Source organism: Anolis sagrei, chromosome Y (genome assembly GCF_037176765.1).
Source record: "Anolis sagrei isolate rAnoSag1 chromosome Y, rAnoSag1.mat, whole genome shotgun sequence".
In the NCBI taxonomy this organism is placed as follows: domain Eukaryota; kingdom Metazoa; phylum Chordata; class Lepidosauria; order Squamata; family Dactyloidae; genus Anolis; species Anolis sagrei.
Window position 1 is genome coordinate 8,799,402 of NC_090035.1, and position 12,463 is coordinate 8,811,864.

The 12,463-nt window shown below is 42.1% G+C and overlaps 1 protein-coding gene across 1 annotated transcript in view; it reads left to right on the forward strand.

The window, feature by feature from the left end:
- Nucleotides 1–12,463, forward strand: part of LOC132782155 (mitotic spindle assembly checkpoint protein MAD1) — a 788,899-nt gene that overhangs the window by 7,154 nt on the left and 769,282 nt on the right. Inside the window, exons 4-5 of the mRNA XM_067461825.1 lie at nt 6,772–6,951; nt 11,775–11,899. Coding sequence (XP_067317926.1) covers nt 6,772–6,951; nt 11,775–11,899 — 305 coding nt within the window. The remainder of the gene's footprint in view (nt 1–6,771; nt 6,952–11,774; nt 11,900–12,463) is intronic.

The following is a 12,463-nucleotide window of genomic DNA, read 5'->3' on the forward strand; positions in this document are numbered from 1 at the left end:
AACGAATGAACAACAACAACATTTAGGGTATAAAATATATCTCTGGTGGGTGGAACAGAAAGTATTTGAGTCAGAACCCAAAATGACCAAATGCTGTTGTCCTATCTTTTCTATTTGATGTCTTCATGCTCTTTCCTTTCTGCAATGGGCCCATAGAAGGAAGACAGATTACTGTTCACAGACTAAATAAATCTCTAGCAGAGGCCTTTGAAAGTTCAGAGGTCCTAGCTCTGCAGGTAGCCCAGGTCTGTTTAGGACCATTTCAACGTAATTTATTATTTATTTATTTAGAACTTTTGTATCCCGATCTTCTCTACCTCTGTAGAGGGACTCAGACCGGCTAACAGCAAGGATTCAATGCTAACAATACAATCTAAAACATGGTACATCAACAATAAATTAAAATACATAAAGACTAAAATACATAGAAGCCAGTTTGTCAAGATAAAATCATGTCCCACTCAGTCCACATATGTGGCTGATAACTTTAGTTAATTGCCAGTCTCCGCCATTATTCTGGGAATGTCTCGTTCCATAGCCATTTTTTTTATAGAGAATTTAGAGAACTGTGACATTGACTTGGGAGATGTAACTGGGACTTGGGGTTTCGAGTAGGGCAAAGACAGCATAGCATAGTGGTTTGAGTGTTGGACTACAACTCTGGAGAGCAGGCTTTGAATCTTCACTAAGCCCTGGAATCCCACTTGTCACTCAGAGTAAGTCACACACTCTCAGCCTCAGAAAATCTTGTGACAGGTCACCATAAATCAGAATCACATTGAAAGCACACAACAATGATAGATCTTATTTTAGAAAAGCAGCAACTTTTAGAGATTTTTGTGTGTGCCAATAGCGACTTGAGAAACTGCAAGTCGCTTCCGGTATGAGCGAATGGGCCATCTGCAAGGATTTTGCCCAGGAGGTGCCCAGATATTTGATATTTTGATGTTTGACCATCCTTGTGGGAGGCTTCTCTCATGTCCCTACATGGGGAGCTGGAGCTGACAGAGGGAGCTCACCCATGCTCTCCCAAGATTTGAACCTCCGATCTGTCGGTCTTCAGTCCTGCCAGCACAAGGGTTTAACCCATTTTGCCACCAGGGACTCCTAAAATCATCACCTTTTAGCGATCATTACCTTTTAGAGAACAGCCAGAAACCCATTTGAGTATAATCTTCTCAAGTGATATACAACCAAATGCAATTATGCAAGGCAATTGTCTTCAGTTGTTGGACTGAACAACCTTTGTCTTTGATCTGTTAAGAAATCAAGAATATGCCAGTGCGTAAAAATAGCAGTTCTTCAGAAGTGTTTTTCAGTGCCCAAAATACACCTGGTCTCCCATAAAACATCTTGTTTTTATGGTATGCACTCAAAAGACAAAATAAAGTAGATTTTGGTAAAAATAACATATTTGGTTTACTCACGACCTTCATGTGTTCAGCATACACAGGTACACAGCTTATCAGTTAGTTACAGATATGTTTGAGATAGTTTCTGGGCCATCCGGTCAGAAAATCTCTCAATAAACAGCAGGCAAGTGTTTGCAAGTCTGTGATCTGAGCAGTCCCAAAGAAGTCTGTGCTCATCCCAGAGCGGATCATGTGCTATGCAGCTCCTCTCACAACTTCTCAGGAAAAACATAGAGCAAGGAAAGAAAGCTGCATTCCAGAACATACATATAATAAGTAAGTAAGTAACAGTATTATAGCTAAACAAATTACTAGAGGAGACTTGAAGAAGGTTGTAATTTCCAACATCTTGTGGCACAATACATGACAAATCTAGGATCTGAAGAGCCAAAATGGCAACTAGCCTGTGTGATGTGACTGCATATTAGTGTTTCTCAACTTGGGGCTCGAGACCCCTGGGGGGAAGAATTATGAACAGCTGTCAGAGGGTTTGTCAAAGACCATCAGAAAACACAGTATTTTCTGTTGGCCATGGAGGTTCCATGTGGGAAATTTGGCCCATTTGTATCATTGGTGAGATTCAGAATGCTCTTTGATTATAGGTGAACTAGAAATCCCAGCAACTACAACTCCCAAATGTCAAGGTCTCTTTTCCACCAGTGTTAAAATTTGGGCATATAGAGTATTCATGCAAAGTTTGGTCCAGATATATCATTGTTTGAGTTCACAGTGCTTTCTGGATGTAGGTGAACTACAACTCCAAAACTCAAGGTCAATGCCCACCAAACCCTTCCAGTATTTTCTGTTGGTCATGGAAGTTCTGTGCCGAGTTTGGTTCAATTCCATCATTAGTGGAGTTCAGAATGCTCTTTGATTGTAGGTGAACTATAAATCCCAACAACTACAACTCCCTAATGACAAAATCAACCCCTCACAACCCCACCAGTATTTAAATTTGGGCATATTGGGTATTGGCATAGGTCCAGTGAATGAAAATACATCCTGCATATGAGATATTTGCATTATGATTCATAACAGTAGCAAAATGACGGTTATGAAGTAGCAATGAATATAATGTTATGGTTGGGGGTCACCAACTGTATTAAGGGGTCACGGCATTAGGATGGTTGAGATCCACTGGCATATATTGCCTACGTTTTTGCCACATATAAAAACTTAACATGCATTTATTTCTGTAAAGTGGTTCAGAAATTTAGAAGCTTTAATGCAGGCTTCACACAATAAAGAGCTGAAGTTGGATCAGTATTGTGGCAAAGAAAAGACGAATATCCGAGGAGGTTCCTGTTTCCACTTTTGAGTCAAGTGATTTTGTGGATTATTCCAGTGTCAGTCCAACCCCAAAATCGAGCTGAGTCAGTCAGAGAAACACTTAAAATCCTCATACCAAAAAAAGGAGCAGCATTAATCCAACATTGTGGTAATTACCCTGCTCAGATTCTGCATTTTGGGAGCCATGTGGATAAGGTTTTAGGAACCTTGTGCCGATTTGCATAATCCTTGCTTAGTATGTAAATCCGTAGCTTGTTTTGCTTTGATTAGCAGAGCAATTTGCTATGCGTTTTCCAATAAGCGCTAATCAATTTGGGTTGGAAGTAAATGGAAACTGCTGGAAATACTTTTGGAATTCGTAAGTGGTGGTGAAGGTGGAATGAAATCTCTCAGCAGAATTCAGTCTCTGTGTGTCTTTAGACTGTTAGAAGGCAAAGTCTTGTGGCACCTTTACAACATGCATATTTGTTTTAGCATTAATGCATAGAGGGCAATATTCAGGCTTCAGGTATATACCCACATGGTACATGTTTGTGGGGTGATTAAATAGGATGTGTGAAATGTGACAATTGTCCATAAATGTTTTCAGGGAGGCTCAGCATACATATCCTGACACTAAGGAAGGCAATTAATTTGTGGGAAGTAAGTGGGGAAACAGAACCATTAAAACAATTAGTTCTGCTTTCAAGAAAGTTGTTTTGTTATTATAATTGTATAGCGCCATCACTGTACATACTGCCTTACAAGTACAAGAACAACAATACAGTTCCCTGCCCTCAGGCTTACAGTCTGGTTACGACATGACACAAAAGAAAATGAGGAGAGCAATGTGGGAGTTTTAGAATCATAGAATCATAAAGTTGGAAAAGACCCCATGGGCTATCCAGTCCAACCCCATTCTGCCAAGAAGCAGGAATATTGCATTTATTTATTTACTTTACTTGTATACCGCTCTTCTCAGCCAATTAGGCGACTCAGAGCGGTTAACAATAAGAAGCAGCAAAAATTCAAAGCAACACCATACAGCCATTTAAAAAACAATTGACACACTAACACATTAAGCAAATAACATCAGTGACCATCAATAACATCAATAACAGTTCAATAGCGTCTCATAACTAAAATCATTATCCAAGTTCGTCATCTGTTGTTCCGATTCCTATAATTCATTGTAGTTCATTGCACTGCATTCAAAGCACCCCTGACAGATGGCCATCCAGCCTCTGTTTAAAAACTTCCAAAGAAGGAGCCTCCACCACACTCCAGGGCAGAGAGTTCAACTGCTGAACAGCTCTCACAGTCAGGAAGTTCTTCCTCATGTTCAGATGGAATCTCCTCTCTTGCAGTTTGAAGGCATTGTTCCACGTCCTAGTCTCCAAGGAAGCAGAAAACAAGCTTGCTCCCTCCTCCCTGTGACTTCCTTTCACATATTTATACATGGCTATCATATCCCCTCTCAGCCTTCTCTTCCTCAGGCTAAACATGCTCAGCTCTTTAAGCCACTAATCATAGGGCTTGTTCATCGCCATCTTGAAGCCAGGCAAAGACCGTAATGACCCAAAAAGCTACAGACCAATCTCCCTGTTGTGCCACCTCTACAAAGTTCTGGAGAGACTTATTTTGCATAGAATTATGGAAAATATAGACCCCTGTCTGATCCCACAGCAAGCTGGCTTCAGAAAAGGCAAAAGCTGCACATCGCAAGTGCTGAACCTGACCCAGCACATAGAAGATGGCTTCGAAAGGCAACAGATCACAGGAGCTGTCTTCATAGACTTGTCAGCAGCCTATGATACTGTGAACCACCGCCTCCTCCTGAGAAAAATGTATAATATCACAAAGGACTACCACCTCACCCGCCTCATAGGAAACCTGCTACAAAACAGGAGCTTTTTTGTTGAGTTCCAGGGCCAGAGAAGCAGATGGCGGAAACAGAAGAACGGCCTGCCTCAGGGGAGCGTGCTTGCTCCATCCATGTTCAACATCTACACAAATGACCAGCCACTGCCAGAAGGGACAGAGAGTTTCATCTATGCTGATGATCGTGCCATTACTGCTCAAGCAGGGAGCTTTGAGATGGTAGAACAGAAGCTCTCCGAAGCTCTAGGTGCTCTTACTGCCTATTACAGGGAAAACCAGCTGATCCCTAATCCATCTAAAACACAGACATGCGCCTTTCACCTTAAGAACAGACAAGCATCCCGAGCTCTGAGGATTACCTGGGAAGGAATCCCACTGGAGCATTGCAGCGCACCCAAATACCTGGGAGTCACTTTGGACCGTGCTCTGACCTACAAGAAGCACTGCCTGAACATCAAACAAAAAGTGGGCGCTAGAAACAACATCATACGAAAGCTGACTGGCACAACCTGGGGATCACAACCAGACACAGTGAAGACATCTGCCCTTGCGCTATGCTACTCTGCTGCTGAGTATGCATGCCCAGTGTGGAACACATCTCATCACACTAAAACAGTGGATGTGGCTCTTAATGAGACATGCCGCATTATCACGGGGTGTCTGCGCCCCACACCACTGGAGAAATTACACTGCTTAGCCGGTATTGCACCACCTGACATCCGCCGGGAAGTAGCAGCCAATAGTGAAAGGACCAAGGCAGAGACATCTCCAGCTCATCCCCTGTTTGGGTATCAGCCAGCACGTCAACGACTTAAATCAAGACATAGTTTTCTTAGATCTACAGAGACACTCGCTGGAACACCCCAGCAAGCGAGAGTCCAAAAGTGGCAGGCCCAAACCCAGCACCTCAATTCATGGGTGATACCAGATGAGAGACTCCCCCCTGGGCACTCAGAAGACTGGGCAACTTGGAAGGCGCTGAACAGATTGCGCTCTGGCACCACGAGATGCAGAGCCAATCTTAAGAAATGGGGCTACAGAGTGGAATCCTCAGCATGCGAGTGCGGAGAAGAACAAACCACTGACCACCTGCTGCAATGCACCCTGAGCCCTGCCACATGCACGATGGAGGACCTTCTTGCGGCAACCCCAGAGGCACTCCAAGTGGCCAGATACTGGTCAAAGGACATTTAACCAAATACCAAATTTACAAAATCTGTGTGGTTTTTTTTTTCTCTTTCTTTCTTTTTAATCTCTGTGTTTGTTTTGCTCTGTTAGAATTGTAATACAATGGTTGCTGATGACACGATAAATAAATAGGGCTTGTTCTCCAGACCCTTGATCATTTTAGTTGCCCTCCTCTGGACACATTCCAGCTTGTCAATGTCTCTCTTGAATTGTGGTGCCCAGAATTGGACACAATATTCCAGATGTGGTCTAACCAAGGCGGAATAGAGCATGGGGAGCATTACTTCCCTAGATCTAGACACTATGCTCCTATTGATGCAGGCCAAAATCCCATTGGCTTTTTTTGCCAGCACATCACATTATGTTTAACTTGTTGTCCACGAGGACTCCAAGATCTTTTTCCACACGTACTGCTCTTGAGCCAGGCATTGTCCCCCATTCTGTATCTTTGCATTTCGTTTTTTCTGCCTAAGTGGAGTATCTTGCATTTGTGACTGGTGAACTTCATTTTGTTAGTTTTGGCCAATCATCTCTCTAATCTGTCAAGTTTATTTTGAATCCTGCTCCTGTTCTCTGGAGTATTGGCTCTCCCTCCCAATTTGGTGTCATTTGCAAACTTGATGATCCTGCCTTCTAGCCCTTGATCTAAGTCATTAATAAAGATGTTGAACAGGACTGGGCCTAGGATGTTGTTTGTTTTGTTTGTTCTCGTGCTGAAGCTTAAATAATGTCTACCTACTACACATTAGAAAAGAAGACTTACAATGTGGTATTTATTTATCATGTCAGAAGCAAATTGAGCGTATAGTTATAATGGATTTTAAAATGCAAACAAAGTTGAAAACTTGGCTGTAGACTAAATGTCCTTTGACCAGTAGCTGGCCACTTGGAGTAGGCTGTTAGGAATTGTGGGAGTTGAAGTCCAAAACACCCGGAGCCCAGATTTGCCCATGTCTGTTATAGGGAGGGTACCTCTGTTTTCAAATAGTTTTTTTTTTTTGGTTTTTCTTTCTTTCTCTAGCGGGAGTCTGACCATAACCAAGACCTCAAAAAACGCATCAAGAATTATCAGGACAGGGAGGCGGAGATTGAAAATAAGCTCCAGGAACAAATTGAAATCAACAAAACCTGTCAGAAGAACGCCGAGTCCTTGAATAAGAAGCTGCAGGATAAGGAGAATAAATTGTCTGAAGCCAATGAGGTAAAACCAATCCTGTTTTTCAAATATTTACCTCTTGCAGTTTCTGAGTATACTTTGGGATTGATATCAACAGCTGTTACACTTGGGACACATGATAATATTGATAACATGAACATTCTCAGTGTTTTGATTTTTGTTTCAGTAGATGGCTGAACATTTCAACAATGGAAGGTTTATTTTTTTATGTGTCAGGAGTGACTTGAGAAACTGCAAGCCACTTCTGGTGTGAGAGAATTGGCTGTCTGCAAGAACATTGCCCAGGGGACGCCTGGAGGCTTCTCCCATGTCCCCGCATAGGAAGCTGGAGCTGGCAGACAGGAGCTCATCCCCATCCCCGGATTCATAACCGCTGTTCTTTCGGTCAGCAGTCCTGCTGGCACAAAGGTTTAACCCATTGTGCCACGGGGGGGGGGGGGGGGAGCTCCCAGTGGCGCAGTGGGTAAAACCACTGTGCCGGCAGGACTGAAGACCGACAGGTTGCAGGTTCAAATCCGGGGAGAGGCGGATGAGCTCCCTCTATCAGCTCCAGCTCCTCATACAGGAAGGAACATGAGAGAAGCCTCCCACAAGGATGATAAAAACATCAAAATCATCCGGGCATTCCCCTGGGCAACGTCCTTGCAGACGGCCAATTCTCTCACACCAGAAGAGACTTGCAGTTTCTCAAGTTGCTCCTGACACGACAAAACAAACAAACAACAAAAACCAAAAACTGGGGAGTTGGTTGTCTCTGGCACCCAGTTTGGCGTTCCAGTGGTGTATTTGTGCATCCTTTCTCCTCAGACAATCACTGTGCTGAAAGGGAAGATATCACAGTGGAAGGTGGTCTAAAGAGAGCATTTGTCAAGAATAGTTTTGCCTCAAGCTCCCATTGTTTATCAGACGAAACGGAATCGGAGGTGTTTTTATAAGACCACCACAACAGGACAATGTTTTAACAAGGAGACGCTAATGATGCTGGTTTTATTGTTTCTGTTGTGGTTTTATATTGCTTTTAATGTTTTAATTTGTATTTTGATATTATGTATACTGACTTGTTGTAAACCGCCTTGAGTCGCCGACAGGCTGAGAAAGACGGTATAAAAATACAGTAAATAAATAAATGGATAAAAATAGATAAAAATAAGGAAAAATTATTTAGTTACTTGACCACAGCTGCAAGAATCATATACGCTAAAAAGTAGAAAGAGAAAGATACACCAGTCATTGAAGACTGGATATTAAAAGTGTCAGACATTATGAATATGGACTGTCTTACACAAAAACTAAGAAACAAATAAGGGAAAATAAAAGAGGAGACTGATTGGACTACAGTCATGAGCTTGATAGAGGAAAGAATCAGATAGGAGAGAGTAAAGACACAGGGACAGAAAACAAAGAAAAAGACATGGGAAGAGAAAAGGAAGACTACAAAGGCCCTCCAAACACCAATCCCGCACTTTTGGCTTCTGTTTATTTTTATTTTTCCCCACCCCTTCTTGATCCTATCATTTATGTTATTATCAAAACCTTAATAAAAATATAAATAAATAGATTACAAAACATGATGGGTTGTTTGGGTGTAGCAATAACATTGGGATGAAATGTGTAGTGACTGATGCATGGTTTATAATTCTGGAGTAGCTCAGGTCACTACAATGAGGTCAGAGAAAGAAAGATATACCAGACAGGTCGACAGTAAAGAACAGGTAGTTTACCCTTCGTGGTTCGGAACAACATATAGAATCATAGAATCAAAGAGTTGGAAGAGACCTCATGGGCCATCCAGTCCAACCCCCTGCCAAGAAGCAGGAATATTGCATTCAAATCACCCCTGACAGATGGCCATCAGCCTCTGTTTAAAAACTTCCAAAGAAGGAGCCTCCACCACACTCTGGGGCAGAGAGTTCCACTGCTGAACGGCTCTCACAGTCAGGAAGTTCTTCCTCGTGTTCAGATGGAATCTCCTCTCTTGTAGTTTGAAGCCATTGTTCCGCGTCCTAGTCTCCAAGGAAGCAGAGAACAAGCTTGCTCCCTCCTCCCTGTGGCTTCCTCTCACATATTTATACATGGCTATTATATCTCCTCTCAGCCTTCTCTTCTTCAGGCTAAACATGCCCAGCTCCTTAAGCCGCTCCTCATAGGGCTTGTTCTCTAGACCCTTGATCATTTTAGTCACCCTCCTCTGGACACATTCCAGCTTGTCAATATCTCTCTTGAATTGTGGTGCCCAGAATTGGACACAATATTCGAGGTGTGGTCTAACCAAAGCGGAATAGAGCATGGGGAGCAGGACTTCCCTAGATCTAGACACTATGCTCCTATTGATGCAGGCCAAAATCCCATTGGCTTTTTTTGCTGCCACATCACATTGTTGGCTCATGTTTAACTTGTTGTCCACGAGGACTCCAAAATCTTTTTCACACGTACTGGTCTCGAGCGAGGCGTCCCCCATGTTGTTTCTTTGCATTTCGTTTTTCCTGCCAAAGATATGTATAGTGTCATCAGTTGCATCCACTCACATAATGTCATTTTATTAGAGATTTAAAATGGTCTTTCTTTGTCCTTGTGGAGAAATTCCTTCAGCAGCTCATGAAGCAAGAACATACTCCAAACTCTCTCTCTCTGTGCTTCCCTCTTCAAACTTTCTCTCTCTGCACTTGCATAGCTCAAGCCTGAACAAAAATGTAACAGTATACAAAAGTTCCAGGCTCCGCCTGCTTCCTGGGCATTGCCTGACCAACCAGCTTCATCAGCTTATTTTACAGTTGACACACACACAGTAACTGATTCCTTGCATACTCCAACAGAATTTATTATCTACTAGCCGTCCCCTGCCACGCGTTGCTGTGGCCCACATGGCTGTCCTGTGTGGGAGTTTTGGCCCAATTCTATTGTTGGTGGGGTTCAGAATGCTCTGTGATTGTAGGTGAACTACAAATCCCAGGAACTACAACTCCCAAATATCAAGATTCTATTTTCCCCAAACTCCACCAGTGTTCACATTTGGGCATATTGAGTATTCGTGTAGAGTTTGGTCCAGATCCATCATTGTTTGAGTCCACAGTGCTTTCTGGATATAGGTGAACTACAACTCCAAAACCAAAGGACACTGCCCACCAAACCCTTTCAGTATTTTCTGTTAGTCATAGGAAAGAACTTGAAGACCTGGCTTTTCCGATGCGCCTTCCCAGATTAGGAAATCTCCACTACCAAGTCCCATAAGCACTTTATCAGAACCAATGATTGCTGCACATCGCACATCGCACTTGCCCTAGAAGCCCTATATACACCTCCTGTCACATCAGCGCTTTTAATCTTGTACCCATTGCTCTGGCCCGGCCCAGTTTTATTGTGTTTACTGTATTGTGCCTGTTGTTTATTTTGCTTTATTCTGTTTTTAATTGTTTGATTTGCTTAGATTGTATTGTTGTGTTGTGTGTTGAGGCCTCGGCCTGTGTAAGCCGCATCGAATCCTTCGGGAGATGCTAGCGGGGTACAAATAAAGTTTAATAATAATAATAATAATAATAATAATAATAATAGGAGAACTGTGTGCCAAGTTTGGTTCAATGCCATCGTTGGTGGGGTTCAGAATGCTCTTTGATTGTACATAAACGACATATCCCAGAAACTACAACTCCCAAATGACAAAATCATTTTTTTTTAGTGAAGGACATACATTGGACTGATAGGTGTATTGTTTCCAAATTTGGTGTCAATTCGTCCAGTGGTTTTTGAGTACTGTTAATCCCACAAACGAACATTACATTTTTATTTATATAGATTATTATTTATTTACATTTATATGTCACCTTTCTCACCCCGAAGGGGACTCAGAGCGGCTTACAAGATATATCTACGTACATTATATTATTAGCATAGTACAATATCAGTATTATGTATGACTATATTGTACTACACCATTATATTGTAATATTATTAGTAATATAATAATATATAATATAATAAATATAATAATACAATATTTATTTGTCGTGTCACGGCAACCAGTCATTTATATTACATTTCTAACAGAACAAAGCAAACAAACAGACAAAATACAAAATTTGTAAGTTTGGTAGTTGATTAAATGTCCTTTGACCAGTAGCTGGCCACTTGGAGTGCTTCTGGTGTTGCTGCAAGAAGGTCCTCCATTGTGCATGTGGCAGGGCTCAGGTTGCATTGCAGCAGGTGGTCAGTAGTTTGCTCTTCTCCACACTTGCATGTCGTGGATTACACTTTGTAGCCCCATTTCTTGAGGTTGGCCCAGTCTTCTGTGTGCCCAGGGAGGAGTCTCTCATTTGGTATCAGCCATTGGTTGAGATTCTGAGTTTGAGCCTGCCACTTTTGGACTCTCGCTTGCTGAGGATAATACAATAAATATAATAATATAATGCCCACATCCTTTGGATATGCAGTCACTTAGTTCAGAAGTCACTGATTTGTACAGCTCTCTTGGAAACTTAAATGCTGTTGTCTTTGGGGGGAAATTATGCAGCTTCTATTAGAAATTCAGCTGCAGAGAAAACATTCATATGGTGTTGCGTGGAACAATTTGCATCCTTGTGATGGATCCTTGTGTAGATGCAGAGTTTAGCTTTGAATCTTGCTCTTTGCATGCCAACTTGAGGTTACCTCCTTAATTGGTGCCGACAGTAAGGGTGACAGATGAGAGCGCAAAGCATTGGCTTCGCCTTTGTTCTGAAACGACGTCTTCAAGGGTCTGATTATGAGTTTGTGCTCCTTTGCTCTCATCGGCAGTTTTTGATCAGAGGCAGTTGGTTGTCTCTGGCACCCAGTTTGGCGTTCCAGTGGTATATTTGTGCATCCTTTCTCCTCAGACAATCACTGTGCTGAAAGGGAAGATATCACAGTTGCAGTGGAACTTACTGGATCAGGAGTTACAAATGAAGAACTGTGAATCGCAGAAGCAGGAACTGACGGAACAGCTGGATGTACTACACAAGTGAGTAGGGGATTAACCAGGCTGCCAGGAAATAAAACCTTTAGTCCTTGGCAGCTGGTGTCACTCAGGGAAAAAAATAAAAGTTTCAACAGCTTTTGATTTTTGCAGTTCAAAGGGTTGCTTTGATCAGGACGTATAGTGCTGAAAATGTGATGCATTGAAAACAAAATAAAAAAGTAGGAAATGGAAATTACTTTAAAGGAAGGGAAATATTCTAATTGCAAAAATCTTCCCCAACTTCTCTGCTGTAAGGAATTGGAATCCATATTTATTGATGGTGCTGAGCAAGGCTAGTTCAAGGGGAACACGTGCTTTCTTCTTTTATCCTTCTGTCTTGCTTCTCATGTTTTTGTTTACCAGAAATGCTGATGGTTTATTATTTCTCAGTTCTTGTGGGTTTTTTCGGGCTATATGGCCATGTTCTAGAGGCATTTCTCCTGACGTTTCGCCTGCATCTATGGCAAGCATCCTCAGAGGTGAGGTCTGCTGGAACTGGAAAAAAAAGAAACCATGAAAATGAACAAAATCTGGCTACCAGTATTAAAAAATTCTAAAATTGCAACA